The 23,834-nt window shown below is 35.9% G+C and overlaps 2 protein-coding genes across 3 annotated transcripts; one reads left to right on the top strand and one right to left on the bottom strand.

Annotated features, from left to right (window-relative positions):
- Window positions 1-209: 209 nt before the first annotated feature.
- Window positions 210-2,869, top strand: LOC105696326 (TATA-box-binding protein). The gene is made up of 5 exons (XM_012418725.2): window positions 210-394; window positions 476-573; window positions 1,989-2,232; window positions 2,386-2,584; window positions 2,648-2,869. The coding sequence occupies exons 1-5, from the start codon at window positions 296-298 to the stop codon at window positions 2,722-2,724; spliced, it is 717 nt and encodes a 238-aa protein (XP_012274148.1). The 5' UTR covers window positions 210-295; the 3' UTR covers window positions 2,725-2,869.
- Window positions 2,870-5,253: 2,384 nt separating this feature from the next.
- LOC105694962 (neuroendocrine protein 7B2) lies at window positions 5,254-23,196 on the bottom strand. Of its 2 annotated transcripts, none has more exons than XM_012416130.1 (5): window positions 23,082-23,196; window positions 21,913-22,007; window positions 15,830-16,211; window positions 5,719-5,906; window positions 5,254-5,635 (listed from the first exon to the last, which is right to left on the bottom strand). In XM_012416130.1, the coding sequence occupies exons 2-5, from the start codon at window positions 21,982-21,984 to the stop codon at window positions 5,564-5,566; spliced, it is 714 nt and encodes a 237-aa protein (XP_012271553.1). In that variant the 5' UTR covers window positions 21,985-22,007; window positions 23,082-23,196; the 3' UTR covers window positions 5,254-5,563. The 2 variants fall into 2 exon arrangements, with proteins under 2 accessions (XP_012271553.1, XP_012271564.1); XM_012416141.2 differs by lacking the exon at window positions 23,082-23,196 and adding an exon at window positions 22,778-22,959 and having other exon boundaries at window positions 5,509-5,635.
- Between the last annotated feature and the right edge of the window lie 638 nt (window positions 23,197-23,834).

Here is a 23,834-nt window from a genome sequence, read left to right as displayed (position 1 = left end):
TTCGCTCAATTTGCTTTACGTAATAGACCCCTGGTCTTCCGCACTACCTGAGATTCACGAGATTGAATACTTCATGTTGGCCCCTTAGCGATAGCGCTGCCACCTATACAGAAAATTTTAAACAATGTTTCGTATCTTGTTTCGCGGTTTCGTGCTCCCATGAGGGAATGCAGCTCGTTTCTTGGTTTCTAGTGTCCATGACCCACGGTCTGAATTCATCGTTATGAATTCTAGTTGGCAGAAGTTGTGAGGTTTGACAGTGATTTTAATGTTTTTAGTGTTTTATGTTTGAAATATGACTGGATTGTCACAAACTGATAATGAATTGAAAAAGTTATTAAGTAATCCAGCTAAAAATGTTAGCGATGACGGGTCTATGGCCCCTCCCCTTACGGTTAGTGCTAACATACAGCAATTGTGGTTATGTTTAACAGTTCGAGTTAAATAATTGTTTAATGTCATGTGTGTTTTTTAGACAAATGTTCCAAGGCCAAGCACATCACATAGCTCTTGTATACAGATGACAATGACTCCAGCATGTAGTACAAAAGAAACATTACAACCTTGTATACAGTACGTTAATAATTTTCTAACGGTGTTTCTTAAAATATTCCTAAATGTAAAATGAAATTTTTCATTTTCTTTGTAGTATTTAATGAATTCTTTCATAAATTTATCACATAGAGCTTCCATAGTTTAGGTATAGCTCTTAGTAATTGGTTGCCTGCGGTTTTCAGGTTATTTAGATATGTGGGTTTTTCATTTTATGCAGTACGCTTGCACATAATTGTTTCTAAATTAAAAAGCTAGTAGTTTTCAAAGTGATCTATTACCTTTGGAATAAATTAATTCTGGTAAATATTAACATTATGTCCATAAAAGGTATTAATACTGATATTGTTATTTGACATCGCAAAATAATAAGAATGTGAAATGTAGATTTTTCCCTTAAATAATATAAATATTATCAATGAATAATAGTAAATTGTTATAAATGTGGGGCACTGCTAGGTGGGGGATCGTTTGTCCAGGAGCGGCAATAGTGGTTCGATCGGACCAGGTTTTGTGGATTGTTTAAGGGACTTGCTTCCAGATGGTTGAAACCACCCAAAGACCTCGTCGAGTAAAGTAAAAAGATACTTTATTTCTGGTGCCTCTTGGTTTACAGGAATGACTCGTAGAGTAGTGGACTTGAGGGGACTGGTATTCGCCCAGAGTTACAGGTGCCTCGCACGCAGTTTACAGAATGGAGACAATTCAAATTTCACCGGTCAGAGAGCGGGAGCCCTTCGAAGCGGGCCTTTTTATACTAACTTTTATACTAACACTGGGGTGTTCCTAGATGCGGAGAAGGATGCTTATTGGTGGGTTTTTAAGATTGAGAAGGGTAATGTCTCGTGTGATTGATTTGGGGACAGGTTGAAGGGGAAACAGGTGGAAAGTCGTCTTTTCCAGAGGATCCGAATGTTTGCCTTCCCCAGGGCTGTTGCCTGGTTTGGGGTGCGGAAGTACTCAGAGAAACAAAGGGGAGATAAAGAACGAGGGAGAGCATGTCTACGAACGTTTTGGAGTACGAGACGCGCTGCTTAGAGTTTCTTTCTTAATATTACTTAAAATAAAATGTTAGGTAGGGACCTAACAGCACCTGATTGGTTTTGGAGTTATGAAATGATTTAGTGATTAGTGATAAAGATAATATAAATGCAGTGTTTGTGTTATAAAGTCTGATAGTTTAGAAAATGTGGTTCCATATTCTATGGTATATGAATGCAGCTGACTTAGCGTAATTTATGAATGAATACATCAAGTACTATTACTTTCATTTAGATTAATTTAAGTACACCTTTGCTAAATATAATTAATGGAAATAAGTATAGTTAAATTAGTGTTTTTGCTCTACTCATATTTTGTTCAATGAATTGCTTGTATTATGTTCCATCTGAATAGTTTCAATACTGATTAGCAATAAAACTACTCATTTTTTACAGAAATGTTGTTTCAACTGTTAATTTAGGAACTCAATTACAACTAACATATATTAATACAAGAACTAGGAATTCTGAATACAATCCTGCACGTTTTACGGGATTAATAATGAGAATTCAATGTCCAAGAGCAACAGCCCTAATCTTTCGTTCTGGAAAATTGGTGTGCACTGGTACAAAAAGTGAAGAAGATTCTTTTTTAGCTACCAGAAAATTTGCTAGGATAATTCAAAAATTAGGTTTTCAGGTAAGAACACATTTGCTTTGTTGTATTCATGCTAGTATTTTTTGTAAGTATAATACTTCATTTTATTCTTAAAATATCTGATTACATACATTTTGAATATAATAGTGTCTACTTTTTATTTATCCATTGATAGTTGATGTTTCTGTATTCTAGGTGAAGCTTATTCATTTTAAAGTTCAGAACATAGTAGCAACGTGTGACTTAAAATTTCCAATTAAGTTAGAGAACCTAAATCATATGCATGGGCAGTTTTCTAGTTATGAACCAGAGTTATTCCCGGGTTTAATATACCGGATGGTTTTACCTAGAGTTGTGTTACTCATATTTGTCAATGGAAAAGTTGTTTTAACAGGTACGTTATGAGGTCATATTAAAAACAAATTGTGGTCACACTAAATAATGAAATGTTTTACAGGAGGAAAACAACGTAGTGAATTGCATGATGCATTAACAAATATATACCCCATATTGAAAAGTTTCAGAAAACAGTAATTATTTAATTTGAAATTAATTGAATTATGTACATTATGTATTATGGCTTTCTGTAAGTAAAACTGATAAACTTGTATTAAAAACGATACCTTTTTACTATTTTATTACATTTTGTGTAATAACTCTTTAGTAGGATATTTGTCAATTAAATAATATATATTTAAAAAATATACATTTTTGTAACAGAAACTAAAAATGTTTATATACACTATGTCAAAATAAAACAGTAGATGCTATTGGAACTTAAATGTATATAGCGTCGTCCCCTGTACGGAATTTAACAATAAGGAATCATATTCAGTGGGTCATCTGAGGTCCTTAAGGGGGTAACCACATTAGGAGGCTAATTGTCAGGCGTTTTTTATGAATTTTTTTGAGTGTAAAGAATTAATTGGAATTTGATCTAACGTTGACATTATTTTATTGATATTTTGAATTACATTTACAAATTTGTTCAAGTCAGTTTTGACGAAAATGTGGAAATTATGGACTGTTGCTCACCAAAGGTCGTCGCTCGAGTTTGTTCGCGGGAAATGTGGAGATCGCAATTTTTATCTTAAATCAAAATGTTTGTTTTTTAAATTATTAACATGATTTCTAAGAATATGAACCTCATTGCGAGTAAAAATTGTAAAAATTGAAGTGCTGACAGGTGTATGAAAAAAAGTCTCGATTTTCACATTTTTTTCTTTTATTTTGCAATAAAAAAACATTTTTAAAATTATGATATCCCAAATATTGGCTCATGTTGTTCGTAATTTCATAAAGAAACACTTTCAATTTTCATAGCGATCGGTTCAAAAGTTTTTCAGCTAGAATTCCTGCGAATCAAAAAAATGTCGATGCGAGAAAAACGCGTTTGAAACAAAATTTCCGAAAACTAGAAATTTGAGAAAATTATCAATAATATAGAGTGTTTACCGATCAATCAGCGATTCCAGCATCATAGCAATCCTCATAGGCATTATTCTGAGCTTGCAGTTGTTCTTTTCTTGCTTTCCGACTTTCCCTTGATAAGTGACTACCTGAGCGAGCGCTCCACCCTACCTGCTGTGCGGTCAAGCTCTGAGTCAATGGGTGGTCGGTTTTAGTCTCATAAAACCGGAACGAATTCGAATTTCGCTTTCAAATTGTGGCAACGTATTCCTGAATAGTTATACTAATAATTTATATAATAAAAAAAATCCGTTTTTTTAACATCCTGCTGTGGTTTCCTCCCTTAATCGCGCCAATCCGAAAAAGGGACAATCAAGGCTCCTACAGTAACCCTGCAATGAGGATATTTCCGTCTGCAGAATCTTCGAGTTGAGAAGACTAGGTAACAAGGTTTATTCTTCAATGGTCTCCTTTTTTTGAAAATTCTCGTGACTGTGTCATTAACGTTAATCTGTTCCTAACCCTCGCACCCAGTCAAAAAATATGTTGCGCATTTTTACCGATGTACCGTTAAAACTTAGTCACCACCCTCCACATCACTTTTAAGGAAATTTCGGACCTTATTTTTTCCACCAATGGCAAGACAGCGGACGTTAAGATGATATTAGCCGCCTGCACAAATCGCGATGTATTTGCTCACACCTACCACCAGTTAAGGTGAAGTGAAACACGTCGAGGAACTTGATCGACGTCGATAAAGAAGATTTTTCTAAATGCCTACGTGGCCGACGTTCGTTTTTATATTGACAGTTGTGTCGAATTACATTGCATATTGTACCAAATGGCATACTCCACCTGTTGTTTTCGTATAATAAATACCAAGAAATCGAAGTAAAACTCCAGAAATCTTCTGGATTCATGTTTTCTGGGACCCTAATTGACTGCAGAGGGACCCCCTGCGCCATCTGTGATTTCCAGGTCAATTAAATTTTCACTCCGAGACCTCGTATTCCCATCGTTTTAGCATAGAAGCGCATACAACACTTTTTTTGCCTTTATTCCGTTCAAATGCGAGTTTCTCGATTACGAGAGTGTTCTAAATTGTCATAAAATTGTCCTGACCCATTGGATTCTTATATCAAAGCCTTCGATAACTGTATATTGCTCGAAATATGGGAGGTCGACGCCATTTTGGTTCTGGTCTGGGCTGAGTTAAACAATTTTTTTTTTAAATCCAAATTTTGAATGTGTCAAGACGATTCTTAGATGATCAGGAGAGAGGTATCAAAGTTTCGAACAGTTTGGTCTAATATCCTTAAAAAAAAAGTGTTGTATTCGAATCGACTGATTTGAAGGGGGTTTCATTTCACCTTAAGAAAGCAATATCATTTTCTAGCATCCGAACGAAATCAGATTTTGAAGAGTAAAAACGAAGAAATCAAAAATCGAAAAGGACCGCGACCACCTCAGTCATCTCATTAAAAAATAGGATTCTTATGCGCCGAAAGCAAACTAAGATCTTGCATCGGTGTTCTTTAGGATAACATAGGCCAGCAACACCGCCCCCCAACGTTGCGTGCGACTTACACCAACAGATGCAACAATTTATTACAGGTACACTCTGCGTGTTGGTATCAGTGGTGCATGTACTTCTGATTTATGACCGAGTTATTTAATTCTCACTTCACATCACATATTTGAATAACATATCATTAAATGCAGCATAGTTACACTTGATTTTTGAAAAAAAAAAAAAATAGAATGTAACGCGTGCTTTGCTTTGATAGAATATTGTCTATTAATAAACAAAAATATATAAAGAGTGCAATCTTCCAACCACACCCCCTTTAAAGCTGCTTTATTTTAGTATCAGTAATTTCACTTTCACTTATGCTTTAATACTGTAATATAATTAGTACAGGTATTGAACTTTTTCCTTTGGGAAGATGTTGCTATTAGGAAATTAATAGCCGACATTGATGCCTTTCTTTGCAGCAATGGGTAGTTTTTCTCCTCGGAAGTATGGGTTGGCTTCCTGGAAAAAAAAATACGATAGTACGTTTTTTCAAGAGCGATCTTACATACGATTATACGTATATTACAAAATTTTCATATTACCTGAAATTGCTTGACGATTTGATCAAAATCTGAATGCGAGATGCGCATATTTGGTAATGCATTGTTATTTTCAGGTCCTTTGGTGCAATCTAACATGTGCTCAGCGTCACACATGCAATCTTGAGCACGTTGATAATTTCGGCTGAATACCGCAGTATTTTCGAAATTTACAATACAATTATTTTCACCTAGGAGGAAATTAATTTTTGATTATTGCCTTTTTTATCGATAAAGTTTGACCTGATACTATATACGGATTATTGAATGGATTTTATTCAAAATAGAAATATAACAATATACAAATTTCCGTTTGTCAATGACTATTATATCTAAATATTCTGGTAATATTTGTGAAATCAAACTTGTATATATTTTTTCTATATTGAAAAAGTGCATTCAGAAGTAATAATTTTCGTTAATTATTGTCTAATATTTGTGTAGAGTTATATTGTGTGGAGTAATATTGTGTAGAGTAGGTATAATACATCCTGTAATACGCGTGGTTTTCTACGTGTATATTACAACGTATATGTCCCTAATTTTCTACGCAAGCACAAAGTTTATTACGTCCTTCTATTTCTAAGTAGAAAATAATAAATTCAATTCAAAATGTGATATTAAACAGCGTTAAATTAAAAAATGTTGGATATAAGCGTTAAGTTAATTTATTATTCCTTACAAATATTTACGAGTTTACATATGTGCTAAAAAAACGCCTATAACCTAGCGGGTCTCGTATATTGTACGTATTTTTGCAGCACCTTCTATATTGGAAACGTAATTTACTGATTTTTTACGATTTTCTCAGATTTTCTACGATAAACTACTTGGTTTATATTATATACGTCAAAAACCTCGAATAACGCGAAATTACCCAACCTTGGTTATGGTATAAGTTTGTAGGATTCTTTTTTAAGCCCTAGTAACCGTGAGTCAGTCATTTTTAATTGATGGTGTCAGAAACAAGAAAACCTTATGTAATTCCCAGCTGCTATTTTTCGAAACGAATGACATTTTCCAGCAAAGACTAACACTGTGTTACGTGGTGGCCGAGGGGATGCAATGCCGGGGGAGATATTCGGGTTAAAGAGGTCTTACCTCGTACGTCTACGTAACGATTAGATATTGTTGTGAGCAGATGGTCCGAGCGGCTAGACCAGATCCTCTGGTGGGATTTATAGGAATGAGGAGCTGAGGAGGGCTCAATAAATGGAGGTTATTGATAAGTTGACGAGGACGATTATATTTGTCTCTTGTCAGGTGGTATTTCTACAAGTCATGAGGGTCCGTCAGGGTCCTCGAGTCTAATTCTTGCGGTTCGGTTTCGTTCCGCGTTGCGGAGCTTCGGGTGACGCGATAAGGCGGTCAGTGCCAGTAGGTCACTGGACGCTTAATATGCTGACGTGACGTTTCTTGGATTTAGAATTTACGAGGTTCGCGTGATTCTAACGTAAGGCAAGATATTGACGTGTTTGGACGGAGATACAAAAGGACTTAATCTATCCGGTTATCCAGAGCTAGGCATGGAATTCGGGTATTTCTAGTTAGGATGAATGATGAGATTAGGATGAAAAATGAAAGTGACCCGAGCTTGCGAAAGGGCCTGTACCTGGCTTAAATCAGTGGCTAAATTCGGTGACGTCTTCCTTAAATCGATCAACCGGATGACTGCGTGTGAACATGTTCCGCACGTGACGTGCCCTCGGGTTGGAGGTCTCCTCGAAGTCTCCCGTCCAACGGATGTAGTAGTGCCACCGTCCCTTCCTGACTTGATGCTCTTGGATCGCCGGACTACCGAGCAGCACAACTGTAGCCCGGGGTGCAAGTGATCCTCTGAGTTCGATGGTTTCCGTCTTAGACTCGCTAAGAACTGAGAGCCGAGAACCAAAGACTCCAAACTCGCGGTCGATGGTGATGATAGTTCGTGAGACTCGGTGCGAGACTGATTTTTCTTCTAACTGACTAACTGCTCGCCAAAAGTGGTTGCTGGTTTTTATCGCTGAATTTGGGACGGCGCCCCAATTGGTGGGAGTTCCATGATCTAGACGAGGGCGGTGATTGCAGGGGCGTAGGATGTGTTGCAGAGTCATCAGGAAGCACTTGGGCCCGGTTGATCGCGACCTGGTCTACTTGGGTTGGTGACGCGATCTTAGTCAGGCCGACTCAAGACTTCCTTTCGCAAGCGTATGTCAAAATCGCGTGCTAATTTATGGAATTCCATGGCTACCTTTCGGTTTACCGGGTTATGACTATTTCGTAAACGGTGCCTACGTAACAACTGGAAGAAACCGGATATTTATGAAATGTGTCGAATGCTTAGTTTTTGACGGATCTTGCACAAGGAAACGAGACATCATTTTTTGAAAATCGGTCTATCAAGGCTAGTGACAAACGAGGAGGTATTCACTCGGGGAATCACGGATTTTAACGCTCGAAATAATGTGGATATCATCTAGAAATTGTAAGCAAAAATCATTGGAAATAGTTCATCATCGTCGTTCATCATCGAAATCATTCGAAATAACTGAAATACTGTCACAATGTTAAGGCTGACCGTCACTTGTTACCTAATTGCGTTGTTGTTTATTATATGAAATCAAAGTAAATTATCTGTCAAAGAAGGAAATGTTTTTTTACTGATTTCCAAATGAACAGCCCCTTGGTGACAGGCTTACAATTCCGAGGCAATAATTTCAAGATAGACACAATGTCGATACAAACATGGACCGTCCGACACATTTTACGTATGTACTGCTTACGTCGGCATCAATAGCGACCAAAAAATAAATAATAAGGAAGAATTGTGGGAGGTAATTTTCCAATGCATCAGCTGTTATTTACCACACCTTGAGTTAAGGGCATATACTCCCAGGTGGCAGACTAAGCGCCATAGTGCGTGGATAATAGACCGATATTTCTTTCATGGACGTATAATATATGGACTGCTCATTGGGTGCCGCTTGCAGAATGGTGAGAGAACTAGAACTGGCGCTATCGGGTCTACGCTTGTCTGCGCAGATCGAATGCTCAGTACGTTCTTGACAGTTCGTTGGCAGCAATATACCAGGTGTATAAGTTTAAATCCGCTGTTTTTTAGTCAGAAAAACACATGTTTTTTTATAGAAAGCGAAAAAATAATTTATTTAAAGTCCTGGCCCTCGCTAGCTACATATTTGTCCCATCTCTCGTGCAATTTATGGATACCACGCCAAAATAATTCCATTTCTTTCGAGGCAAACCACCCATCAAGCCATTGTCGGACTTCTTCGTAAGAATCGAAGTGTTGCTCAGCGAGCGCGTGGTCCATCGACAAAAACAGGTGGTAGTCGGTAGGGGCTAGGTCTGGTGAATAAGCGGCATGGGGTAGCACCTTCCAGTTGAGTGTTTCCAAGTAGTTTCGGACCATTTTTGACGTGCGCGACGGTGCGTTATTGTGGAGGAAAATCAGCTTATCGTGTCTTTGCTAATAATCTGGCCTTATTTCACGCAGAGCACGGGACAATTTGATCAGTTGTTTGTGGTAGCGGTGGGCATTGACAGTTTCACCAGGTTTCAACAGCTCATAGTAAACAATACCCTGCTGATCCCACCAAACGCACAGCATCGTTTTCCGTTCGAAGCGATTTGGTCTTGCGGACAATTTTGATGGTTGGCTGGAATCAACCCACGATTTCTTGCGTTTAGGATTCTCGAAAAATATTCACTTTTCATCGCGACACAATCCGATGCAGGAACGACTTTCTTTTATCTCTGGCGAGCAAGATTTCGCGTGTGTTTTGGCGTAGCTCCATCTGCCTATCGGTCAATTTATACGGTACTCATTTTTCGATCTTTTGAACCATTTCCGTGGCACGTAGGCGCATGGAAATGGCTGGTTGAGGAACATCCAAATGCTCGGCAAGTATTTTTTGCGATTGGGTATCGTCCTCGTCCAATAGAGCCTGCAATTAATGGTCCTCAACCGTCCTGGGCCGATTTTCACGCTTCTTGTCGCTCAGGTCAAAATTGTCGCCTTTGAACAGACGAAACCAATCTCTGCACGTTGTTTCCGATAAAGCACTGTCGCTATGGGCCTCCACAAACGTTCGATGCGATTCGGCAGCCGATTTCTTCAAATTGAAGCAGAAGAGCAGATCTTCCCGCATATGCTCTTTTTCTGACAAAAAACTAGACATGATTACCAAAGAAAAAATGTATGTTGTTGTATGAAATTGCTGATGGTGTGCACTGATTATTGTTGACAGATGTCAAACTTATACAAAACAAAAGTATATACTTTCCATCGTGTCCATAGTAACTTTCCATCGTGTCCATAGTAACTTAATATGCCCACCCAATCGGGGCCACTTTGTACCAAATACGGTTAACGCCAATGGCGACCTGGGAGGTGAGGTGCTCACGTGACCGTGCGGATTCCAAATGCGAATCCAATCGAGGCCGTGTAAAGTACCTGAACTGGGCGACGATTGGAGGCCTATAAAACAAGAGGGATTTTCCCAAACCTATTTAAAGGGTGGTTGATCACGATTTTAGTCAGTCAGTTCTGTTATCTTCCCGAACCATTTTGCACGGTCACATGGGGAATAAATTTGCGCAACTATCGAACACCGTTGGTTTTCAATCGCGTCTTGCGTGCGTGTACAGGAGTATTGCCAGGATACTTCAAGGAAGCCATCAAGGTGGCAGACAATGACGATGGCTCGTTATGGCTGCGGTAATGGAAGAATAGTAAACATTTTTTTCAACGTCTTTTTTTCTAAGATGATTAAACATTTTTCTATATGTGCAATTGCTAATAATGTTCTTAAAGTGATAGTAACAATTAATTAAAAATGCGTTGCTTAATGTACTTACTTTGAGTATTTAGTCAACGAATTTTGTTTTAGATAATTGAGACCTTATTTTTTAAAGGAATTATTTTTTAGAACAATGCATATAATTTTTTTTTGATAATGAGCATTGTACATACTATGGTACAATAAATAGGGATCTTATGCGTTTCGCGTTCCGTGCGTGTGTGATGCCGACACTAGGCCGAAGTTTCATAGAGTCCGTCATGTTCTCACACAACTCGGTGCGCCATCACGTCAACTAATCTGAATGAACATTTCATTACGGCGGAAGTGAGACGTAGTTCTGATTGGTTGACGGAGTAACACGCCGCGTTTTATGGGACCCTCGTCGGATTCTGTGTAACGTTGGCTTTACCTTTATCCATCTTTTCGCGATTCCACGTCTATGTGAATATACCTTTTAAAATTAGCCGGATTGCAATGTATCGATCCGGGATAAAATGTATTGATACTCATCTGTATCGTCGTTCAAAGTATCGATACAAAATGTTACGTGGCGACTGAGTGGCCAGCGAGGCCGGGGGAATTTTACAGGTTCCTCCGAGCGGTATACTGTTTGTAGAGAAATTAACTCGTACGCACGCGTAACCAGTTTATGATTTGAGAAATATGGAGAGGATAACCGGAGCGGCTAGGTCAACCTCTTTAGTGGGATCGATAGGTTTTTTGATCCTCGGAGGGTGGTTGGAAAGATGCAATGAGGACACAGGAGGGTTTTAAGGTTTCGTGAGAATCTAGTCGTCGTTTTATATTGAATGAAACAGTTCTATTTATGAAGCAAGGGGTACAATGTCCATGGGGGTAAGTTGTGCAAAAATATACTGTGCTAAGAGGATTGTCGTGGGACGAGACAAGGACGTTGGACGCCGCGCGCTAGCGGCTCGCGGAAGTGTAACGATATAGGTCCGCGTATCAATTGCGGAATGGTGATGCGAGATTCTTTGCTTGCAAGGTGCGCTTTGCCTTTCTCAGCAAGGGCAGCTAATGAGTTGCGATTTATACTGTGAGGAGTTAGAATTCGGTAGTCGTTACCGGAAGGTGAATACCGAATTCTGTTGTGGGTTAGTAATTTGGAATAGGGTTCGAAATAGAGTGATGAAAGAGTGGAGCTCTTTGAAGAAGACTTGTGCCTTGACTTCGCAGAGGTCTTTACTTCCGGTGACGTCTCTGCTACGTCCTGCCGGTTGCGATGAACTGCACGTGAACGCCTTCAAAATGGGGCGTGCCCTAGGGTTGGAGCTTCCTAAGATTCTCCTGCTGGTCCGGAATTCGCAGCGCCGTCGTTCTTCTCACTGTTGGCTCGTGGATGTCGGAGTACCGAAACGCACAACTGTTACTACAGTACGGTTAGCTCTTCTGAGAGCCCCAGCCACACAGAGTGTGGACTGACTGATCGCCTCAGACTAGATCCTGAGATTGGCTTCCTAATACTGAACTCTTTAGACTGCCTATTGCCCTTTTTCGGTGCCGTTTTTATACGAGATCTTATCCTTGAGATGCCCACGAGGACAGGGTCCAATTTACATTTTTTGGATTTTGTTGTTAGGGCTTGATCGAACGTGCTCAGGAAGTCACTATGTTGACGGATGAGTAGGCCCCGTGTTTTGGTCCACAGTGCAGTTTGGTGCGGAAGGCGTGCGAATAAGCCTAAATATTCCTCGATGATTGCTCCACTCGTTATTTTTCCGGTTTAATCAGATGATACTATCGTTGCTTTGGATTCGATATTTATCTTCCGGTAACTGACTCATACTTAATGTAATACGCGCCTCTCTATTTTGAGGAAAATCTGGTAGCCTTCTAACAAAATATCAGGTGTCGGAAGATAAAATATCAATATTCTAAAATATCGTATCGAATCGTATCTCCTTTATTAGGGTCAACCAAGTTGCATAAAAGAAATAGGTCATTCATAGTAGACTGGATATTTGATAATTTTATGCGGGGTATGCTAAATTTATAATAACTAATTTTTCTAAATTGCACAATACGAGGTCGCCATTATTTGAATTAACAACTGTTAGTCTGCATTTGGTATCATAAACTTATTACATTTTATTCGAACCGAAAACTTGAACGTCTGACCCTCTTTGTTAAGCGACTCTCGAACACAAAATATTGTGCTACGAGGAAATCAAATTTTAGTGCTTATCGTTCTGTGCTAAAATGACAACTAAGGATTGCACTGGTAACGTTGCTGTGTTTCGATTTAGGATTTGTCCTTGAATATGTATAAGTATTTGCTTTTGTACTACTCAATTGCACTCTGTCGTTGTTCTTTTCATTTTTCTATTAGTCGACTCTCGAATGAAATTTTGAGCTACGAGAGAAATCGAGATCTCAACGAATCATATTGTTCTTTGCGATAGTGGTAACTATGGATTACGTAGCGCTGGCAATGTCGCCTTGCATTGATTTGGGCTATGTCACTTTTGTAATCGTAAATACCTTTTTATTTAATATCTAAATGATTTCAAGACAAAATTCAGTTATGAACATATTTTTCTATAAAGAAAGGATTTATATTTCTTTTTCTGCATTCATTTATAAAGGAGTGCAAAATGACAGCTGGGGTACTGGAAAATTCCCTTCCGGTATTCATGAAGGTCAGCTATTTCTTCGACAAGTTATTGATACCGAAATAATCAGTTGATGTATAAAATGGTCGGGCCGTGTTTGTGATGATGTGATGTCTCTCTCGATATTGTCTCGATATCATAAGTCTGTCACTGGCCTTGGCAACACGACTTTCAAAAAGTGATATTTCGTTTCTTAGTGAATGATCCATAAAAAGCTGACTATTAGACACATTTTGTGAATATCTAGTTTCTTCCAGTGCTGGTCTTTGCTGGAAAAATGTCATTCATTTCGTAAAATACTGACTGGAACTTTCATTCAATTGTCTCATCCCTTATGTCATCAATTCAAGATAGCCGACTCGTCTGCTGGAGCATTAAGATGATATAAAAGGCGCTGAGAAACTTAATCGACGTCGATAAAATAAAATTCATCTACACCCTTTTTGGTGGTAATGCCGTTTTGAACACTCAAGTGGTAACAGAAACTGGCGCGCCCCGTTGCCGACATTCATATGAGCCCATAATTATGAAAGTGATCTAAGTCAAAATTTAAAAAAAATGAGTTTATCAGTTATTTCACCCCACATTATTTTAAACTAAATTAATTCAAGGTAATTTTTTCGATATTGTCAAAAATGAACCATTAGATAGTGGTTGTAATTTCAATATTATACGGAATTCATTTAGTATTAATTATGAAAGTGGTCTAAGTAAAAAATTTAAAGAAATTATATAAACATAACCTTAAAATAGCACGTGGCCCTCCTTAGCGCGTTTTTGAACTACACAATAAGCCGACAAATGACAATCAAACAACAACAGAAACGACAATACTTTCCGGTCTACCTAACAATATATGGAATTCATTTAGTTCTATTTTGAAAGAGCATTAATTCAGTTGGGCTCTTCCGAACTCATTATTGGCGGAAAAATAATTTATATATTTTACCACTATGTCAACAGATAGCGGTTCAGTTACCTAACTTACGTTAATGACAACGTACTTATTATGTAAATACGTTAATTATTATTCAGATATGATGTGATTTGCAGATATTATACGACGACGTAATACTTCTTTAGATGATTCTAAATTCCACATTTTGAATCTTTCACCTAAAAGAGGAAGACCAAAAATATACGGAAATATTAAATTACTTCCACTATGCACCACCACTAGACCAGTAACGGAAGAAAAACAAAGATATTATGTGTTTATTACCATACATCCCTCCAGTTTTTCAGGAACATTTTAAAAATCTTAAAAACACATAATGATAAAAGCCTAAAATGATAAAAATGGATTACTTTTTAAAAATAATTAATAAAGGTTCATGAATTATTTCATTAAAATTATTGTTTCTAATATAACTCGTAGTTTTTTATTGTTTTAAGTTATTCATAGGACATTCAGTTAATTTTGAAAATGGTCCAAGTCAATTCACACTTTAAAAACGACATTTTGGTATGAAATTCACATAAAATTTCATATTCATAATAAATTTCCATTAATCAAGAGTAATAAAATTCTAAATTAAAATGTTGCATGATATAAAAATATTTTTTAATTTATTCAAATGCAATTCATTAAATATCTCGAAACAAGAAATATATGACTTAGATCACTTTCATAATTATGGGCACATATTTATGTTGAAGTGTTTTACAGTCTACGTTGAGAATTATACGAACTGAAGCGTTCCATTTGTCATTTCGGTAAAGTAATGATAAAAAGATCGATGTAAAACCGTCAAAATTCCGTGAATTCATTATTCTAACGATTGTTTAGGACCAACGTCGTCATCTGTGACGCTTATTTGCAACTAGATTTTTTCTCTAAAAACATGTGTTATCCACGAGACAAGTCAGCATTCTCTTGCAATTGTCGGTGAAAGTATTTTTCATATTTTTCCACATCACCTTGTAATATTCCATTTTTATGATATTCTAAACTGTTCGAGCTAGGGCCTGAAATTCTCAATTTTCGATTCTAAGCCTCCAAGAAGCGTAAAACATCGAAAACGTGCACGAGCCATGCCATGTTGGTTTTAGTCCATGATAAATTAATTAATTTTTTATAAAAATGAAATTTCATGAGTTTCAGGACATACTTTAGGGCCTCCACATTCACGTGGTAAAATTTGAAACGAATCGGTACATCGAATTCGCAGAATACTTTCACCAACTATTTGACTTTTCATATATATAAAGGCTGACTCTTTCATATTACCTTAAAAATTGTAATGAGCTACCTACAACTTCCGGAAAACCCTAATTTTATGTTTAATTTATAATGCAGTAAATAATCATTTTTTAATACCAGTTGGAATAGTTAGTCGATCATTTGTGAGCAGGTAGTACCGATCACTATTTTGAGAATTTAATATTGATGTTAAAAACTTTCTATTATTCTTGACGTTCATTTGTGTTAATGTTGATAGGACCATTACTAATTGTATGTATTCTATCATCTATAAATCGTAATATTAAAGTTAATATTTTTACTGTTCCTTAATAAGCACTGATGAATTACAAAAATAATTGCCACTAATAATTGAGAACATGAAAATTCACATTGGTATATTTTTTTGTAAACGGGAAAAAGTTATCGATATCAGAATTAATTTGAACGATTCTGTAATAATTAAACTGCAGGAATAACAATGTATAAAATCTTACTGGTATATCCTATTGGACAAGGATTCGGCGGAGTACAGTAAGCTGGCAAATTATTTTCCGTTTTTTCATCTTTAATACCCGTCAATCCTCCTGGTTGTATTCTGTGACGATCCTGGCCCATTCCTCCATTTTCCATTCTTTGGTGACTCCACAGTGAGCTATGCTGTAAGTACTCTTGATCTCGAATACTGGGATTTGGATTATGCGTATCCAACCCGTCATAGTCTAAAGGCATTTCCATAGGAATTTCCTCGGCTTTCCCGTATTCACCAGGGATTCGAGGACCGTCTTGGTATTTTAAATACGTGTCTGCCGCATCTACAAGCTCATTCCCCATTTGGTCGATCAGGTCTCGAAAAAGTGCATCGGAGAGATAGTGTTCCTACAAAAAAATTCCAGAAAAGGAGTGCATATAAACGGTTATCATTTAGTATCTCAATAGGAATACATGATTTCTTTATATAAAACAATGTGTATAATACCTGTAAAAAACCATGGTGCATTGTTTGCGAAAGGCTTATATTGCAATATTCCACATAAAAGAAAATTTTATATTAACAGTTTCAAAACATTTTCAAATGCTTTGTGTCCGTTATACATCCCAGACAGCATTAAGATGATATGAAATGCGCTGAGAAATTTAATCCACGTCGATAAATTAAAATTCATCTATACCCTTTTTGTTGGTAACACCATTTTGAATACTCAAGTGGTAATATAAGCTGACGCGCCACGTTACCGACATTTGCAATTATATTGAAGTTTATTACACTTCACAGTGAAAATGACACGAAATGAAGCGTTCGATGTAATTTCAGTAGAATAATTATAAAGAAATCGAAGTAAAACTTTCGAAATCTCGTGAATTTTTGATACTTTAATGGGGCACTAGCGCCATCTGTGATGTTTAGCTGCAATTAAAATTTTGCTGTTAAAATACGTGTTACCCACGGGGAATTCTCTTACAGTTCATGAAAGTATTTTCCATACTTTCAAATCTAACTCTGTAATATTCCATTTCTATAGTATTCTAAATTGTTTAAGCTAGGTCCCGGAACTGCTCATTTTCGATTCTAAATCTTCAGAAAGCGTAAACCATTGAAAACGGACGACATCATGTTGGTTCTAGTTCATGATAAACAATAACATTGTTTATAAAAAATGAAATTTCATGAGTTTCAGGACCTATCTTAGGGCTTCCATATTTACATGACAAAATTTGAAACGAATAGGACACTCATTTCAGAGAATACTTCAAATATATACAGGGTGTGACAGAACTCCTAGTCACGGTTTATACAGTGCTATCATTGTTCAAAAAGGAGTCGAAAAGTCCTGTATTATTTTTTCCTACAGTGCATAAATTTCCTGTAATAACTAAATGAAGCACAGCCATTCAATCGCGTTCCCCAACGGAATGCATACGCGATTGAATGGCTGTGCTTCATTTAGTTATTACAGGAAATTTATGCACTGTAGGAAAAAATAATACAGGTCTTTTCGACTCCTTCAACAAGGATAGCGCTGTATAAACCGTGACTACGAGTTCTGTTACACCCTGTATAGGCTGACCCTTTCATATCACCTTAAATATTCTATGGTTATTCAAAAAATATTTAAAAAATCTGTTAATGACCATACCATATTCACAGAATATTGTATACATTTTGAAATGGTCACTTGCGAATATGACATGAATTNTTTTATCTTGCCTGACGTATGTTTTATTAAATGATAATGTTACAAATCCATCTCAAACAAGCTTCTGTGCTTTAAGGGTACCCTCCCGTCAAAACGCTCGAAAAATAAATAATTTTCATAAAGCGATTAAAAAAATGAGGTAAAGAAACTTTAAATCCTTCAGTAACACATTTAATTGACGCGGCGAAAAAAATTAGTTTATTTTGATTTAATATTTTTCCCACGAAATATGTAATTACATTTAGTGTGTCATTAGAGTAAGTATATCTCTCGATGGACATCATCAGAACTCGCAACAGGAGCATCTGATATAAAAGAATAAAAACATTTTTTTCAAATACACATAAATGGTTGCCGTAATATCTACCTCCTCAAAAGACACCTTAGATGTAAAAGAACGTCGCCAAATACATTCTTGTTTCTTTTTTGAATTGTAAAAAGAATTCAAACCGTTTTTTTTTAATTACAAATGGAAATCAACTATTTTTGACAAATATGTTATTACTTTCATTTTATTAATTACTCAAAATACATATCATTGCCAAATTATTGTACATTTTGTTCTACATAATACGAGTACATCAATTCTAAAAATATTATCACTTAAAATCATGTGTCCATGAAAATCTAGTTTTTTATATTTTTCTAACCAAATAAAACTTAAAATTAAATTTGATCAAATAAAAAAAATTAAAAACTAAATTTGAAAATATCATTTTTTTTGGAGAGCAATGAAATACTGACGAAAAGTTCAATGAGTTTGGGTGCTCGCCAAATAAAATGTTTTCGAATTGAATTTTTAATTTTTTTTATTTGATCAGATTTAGTTTTAAGTTTTATTTGGTTAGATGAAAATAGAAAACTGTAGATTTTCATACACACATGATTTTAAGTGATATCATTTTTCGAATAGATGTTTTGTATTATGTGGAACAAAACGTACAATAATTTGGCAATAATATGTATTTTGAGAATTTAATAAAATGAAAGTTGTAACATATTTGTGTTAGGTTTAACAAAATGTACAACAATGGCAAAAATATCTTATTTGAGTATTTAATAGAATGAAAGTACCAACGTATTTGGAAACATTTTTTTACTCCCATTTTTTAATAAGAGATACTTTTGGTAATTATTTATTATAAATCATTAGTAGTTTTCCTTCGATACCAGTTTTAATATCAAATCTTTTACTTTCTCAATATAATTAAATTCTCTTCTGATATCGTTTTTAACATTAACATTTTCAGCTTGGTGTACTAGTAATACGAGGAAAGTATCGAGTTACCAGTACACCAAACTGAAAATGTTAATGTTAAAACTGATATCGAAAGAAAATTGAAACTGGAGTCGAAAGAAACTACAAATTATTATATGTAAAAGTAAAAGAGGAGTCAAGAGAGGATCTACTCTAACATCAAAAGAAGCAAGGTATTAGTTTGGAAGGAGCGATACGAGAAATCACTAATCTAAATGTGTCGACCGATGTTAAATCTACGAAAGGACGATATCAGAATTCATCGAAAGTTATGAATAAACTGCATATAATCTAATTTAATATCAGTACAAGCAAGGAATCAGTCCAGAAGGATCAATACCAGAAATCACTAATCTAAATGTGTCGATCGATGTTAAAAGTATCAAAGAACGATACCACTAAAGTACGAAACTAAAAGTGTTAATCGAAAGAAAACTGAACAATTCCTAACCTAAACGGATTTGATAGTGCTGGTTAACCTGAAAATGTCTGTATCAACGATTTATCTTGACAATTTGATGAAAATCTTCAACGAAATATTTATTTAACCTAAAAATGTCAGTAGCAACGACTTATCTTGACAGTTTGATGAAAATCTTCAACGAAATATTTATTTAACCTAAAGATGTCATCAATGTCTAATCTGAAAAAAATGTCATGTTATCGATGTTAATAATCTGAAAATCATCCATTTGTCATGATACAAAGGAAACGGCAGATATATGTTTATTTCAAAATATCATCGATGTTTATTAACTTTGTGGCCGGTGCCTCACTGAGCGCGTTGTGTGCCACATAGAGCGCGACGTGTCAACACGTCAAGGATGAAAACCAATCAGAACTGCAACGGAAGCGATCACGAGGTTAAGCGCAATTCTGATTGGTTTTTCATCCTTGACGCGTTGACGAGTTACTCGGTGTGATCGTCGATCGTTGCAGCGCTGAGCGCCGCAGTTCATTTTCATTCCTCGAGAGGCGCCATCGAATGTCGTACGAAAAGTTGTATGAAGGTTGATCTATCATGAGAGTGCGAAAATAGTATTCCCTGACTGGAGGGACAACGATGACGATAGGACAGTAACGATTCTGAGCATGCCGAAAACTTTACCGTGCCATATCTTTTCGTAGATGGCAGCAATTAGAGTCGGGTAAATTAAAAAAAATTCCTGATTTTTTGCTGGATTTTTTGAGTTGACCGAAAGTTTATTTCTTTACCTGTAGCAATGAAGAAATTATATTTCCATTTCTCCCCTCTTGAAATCTCAATCCGCACTGTACAATCAAACCTGTTTTTGTGCGGTCTTTTTTATGCAATTTTTTTGTGCGATTTTTTTTTTGCGGTATATTAATATCGGGATTCTGTTGTGTCATTAAATGGAATGTAACCGAAAACACGTTCACGTTATCATCAGAAATCATTGCTCTAGCACATAACATCTACGGAGAAGGTTTCGACACTTTTAGCGAAAATGATCTTATCGAAATGATTAAGGACGAAACCGTAACTGATAGTGATATTTTCAATAACTTAACAGCAAATTGGAAAAGCATTTTCTTAAAATAGATAACAATTCCGAAAGAAGTTTGAAATTCCAAAAAGAGCTTCGATTGTGTATATCTGGCTATCGCGACGTTTACAAGCAGCTGATCATTTGACCGACGTCGCAAAAATTTATCACCGACTACATGGTAACAAAAAATAAATCAACTCTAATATCTTCAAGTGAGGAAAGCGATTACGAACCCGTTTATCACCAGAATATGCGCGTTTTGGATTACGATGAGTAGTATTGAATTATGTACATTTTGAAAATTTCTCCATGTTTAAAATGAGAAATAAAAATTTTTTTAAATATTTCCATGTGTAATTTAATTATTTATTTTGTTTGGAAAGCACTTTCTCGCTACTTCGTAAAGCTTTGACATATTTTCTGAGACTTTTCTTATGCGGCCCCTCTTCGCCGCATAAAAAAAATTTTCCCCGTTAAAAGATATAATTTGTACGGTGACATAATGAATGCTATATATTTCAGGGGAAAATATATTAAATCCATCTACTCTCACTTTTTTATCACTCAAACTTGTATTACTAAAGGACTTTAAGTGTTTTTACCTTAGGTTACTTAGTCCTGTATTGATATTATTTTTCAAATATGCGTTTTCAAATATTCCAAAAGTATGACCAAAATATTTATTTACAAATATCTGTTTACTAATATTCTGGAAATATAATACCGACATTCACAATATTTTCAGACATTTTCATGTATCCTCCAAATATTAACTTATATTCGATGCTATCTGGGATTTTTTATATGTATTTAATAAAGAGGCACACTGTACCGTATGAGTACTAATGTCAGTCTTATAAATGAAAAATATAAAAATATATTAAGAAACGAGAAAATATGATAACCGGAAACGATTTTTTGTTTTTTATTTATGGGATTTAGTTTAACCATTTTTTAGTGAATGTTTGAAAATCCAAAGTAATATGAAAAAGTGATTTCCTTTAAAAGGTTCAGTCTTTGATCAATGATTCTTCTTTTCCTTTCTTTACACAAATGAACGATGTGAATGTAGAAGTGTCATAAAATTTGCGAGTAAGAGCTTTTACATTGAATACAATACTAATAACATATACGTACTTTGATGTGATCTGCCTTAATATGAATATGATAATACAGACATTAAATACGAATATGGTAATTTTTCAATAAGTACATGATATTCTTTTTAATTTTGATAATATTGAAAGTGGAAACAGTTTTATATATGAGAAATGGAACTTATGAAAGGAAGTATTTTTGCGAATTGATTCAGGAATTTGATTCGATTTAGTATTATCCCTCTACTTTACCGTTTATAATACTGTATTTTTCTTTTATCCGCCGCTGTTATTATAAGACTTAGGACATTTAAAATTTTCCGACGTTATCATGTTTTTGACAGGTCTACGCTTTATTTAAGATTTTTGATAACGTTTCTCGTTATTGACTTGTTATGGGATATCAGCTTAATTGGAAGAAAAAAGAATTAATTATTGCTATACCAGTTAACTCATTTCATTATTATTTTCTACACGTACAATGTTAATGATCGTATAAAACAAGATAGAAATTACCTTCATTGGTGGTATGTACAAACTGGCCTGTGCAATGACAACAGTCGTAAGAAGTGTAATTGCATGGATCATTTTGGAGAGGATATATTATACACCTGCAAATTAAAAAAAGTTCAGTTACTATCTTAGACACACTTAACTCTGGAATGTGTACATCACAACCAAGATAATGACTTTTTCCATAGAAGCTTCAAAGACCAAAATCAAACTAAAATTAAGTTTTGAAGCACTGAGCTTTGTTATAGTTATGTGCACTACTTGGCACTATAGCAATGATTTTTCTTCAAATGTATTACCTATTTATTTATCAAATATTTTTGCGACTAAATAATAGCTAATACAGTTATCCACGTAATATTATACATTTATAATTTAACAATATTTCGAAAGACACGAATGGAACATAATCATGTGATTAATTCAACAAATTGTACAAGATTTATCTGTGAGGTTAATTCTATTTGTATTTCTTATAAAAAGTAGTGAAAATAATATTTTAATATCTATTCTCACAAGAAAGTATAACTGATATATTTGTCTTTCTTAATATAATGACCACTCCGCTTAAATCATCTAGATTAATTCGCATTCTAGATCTAAACTAGGCTACATCAAAATCGAAAGTGAACTATTTTATTCCATTGATAAGTTAGTATCAGTTCTCACAGTATTCTGAAACTAAAGTTTGGAGTATTGGCGTTCTTTTCAAATGGTAGTCAACAAATCAAGAAAGCAATTTATTTCATAAGCGACATGAACGTTCACTGATAATTTGCTTGTAATCGGAGGCTAATTTAGTAAACCGGAAACATCTAATCGAATTTAATTTTAATTGCACTAAGGAAGCGTTTTGACATGAAATTACCTTCTTGTGACCGCATTTCACAACAGCTTGCTCTTTTCGTATTTTTTTTCTCTTCATTGAATTCATAATAGAGTGTAAAACTCATTCTTAGTAATGCGCCGATTAATGAATCACCGTGACCAGAAAGTCTTTTAGAAGAAGGCGAAAAAACGAAGGCATCATCAGCTTGGCAGGCGGAACTCGCGAAGACTGACTTAGAGGGTGATGAACGAAATAAACGGGATTGTCGACGCACCCTGTCTCGAAAGAAGTCGCGTCACCCACGCCATCTCTTGCCTTCATATCCGGTCCCGTTTTTACTCACCTGGCGGTAATGGGTGGTTGGCGAACAGCTGTTCAAGTGGTCCTCGAGGAGAAACCGTTCGCTCCCGTTTCAACGTCAGCCACACGCGCTTTTCCGGTTCCTAAGAGAAAGCGCCATTGGCGCCATTGCCGGTATAAAACGGTACCAAAGTATTGATCAGAATTTTCATGATACCGTTCCCCCTTCGCCTTACCTCCTCGACCGTCCTCGGGACTTCGGCTCTTCTATTCTCTCTCTTTCTCTCCCCCTCCCTCTCCCTCCCCTTTTCTCTCTCACAACCCCCATCCACAAACCGAATTACGTTTAAAGGACGTTTCGTGGCCAAGCTTTTGCCTGATGACGTCATTGATTATATGACTTAGGCCAAATCGCAGCCACCTGTTTTCAGTGATCCGAGGCAGTGGATTTGTACTCTTTTTACTCCTTCTTTCCCCGTTATGACTTTTTGTGGTTTTACAGTTCTCTTCAATAAATTATTTACGTGTAGTGTCGATGAATGGCAAATTAAATGTATATGCACTTTTGTCGATCGATTTCAACCCATTTGCGTCGTGTGGAAAAATGAAAAAAGGGTCCTTATCACCGAAATTTCATGCTAAATGATAGTGACCAGCATAATTGAGCGCATATGTACGCTCAGGTGATAGTGACCAGGAAAACTGAGCGTATATATACGCTAATGATGCAAATGGGTTAAGGATTTGACTGATTTTTATTGTTTCGCAAATTTCCATGCCTAAGATTCGAAGTTCT

This window comes from Orussus abietinus, unplaced genomic scaffold (assembly GCF_000612105.2).
Source record: "Orussus abietinus isolate OABI.00-Male unplaced genomic scaffold, Oabi_2.0 scaffold166, whole genome shotgun sequence".
Lineage (NCBI taxonomy): Eukaryota > Metazoa > Arthropoda > Insecta > Hymenoptera > Orussidae > Orussus > Orussus abietinus.
This window is presented reverse-complemented; position numbering and strand designations above follow the sequence as displayed.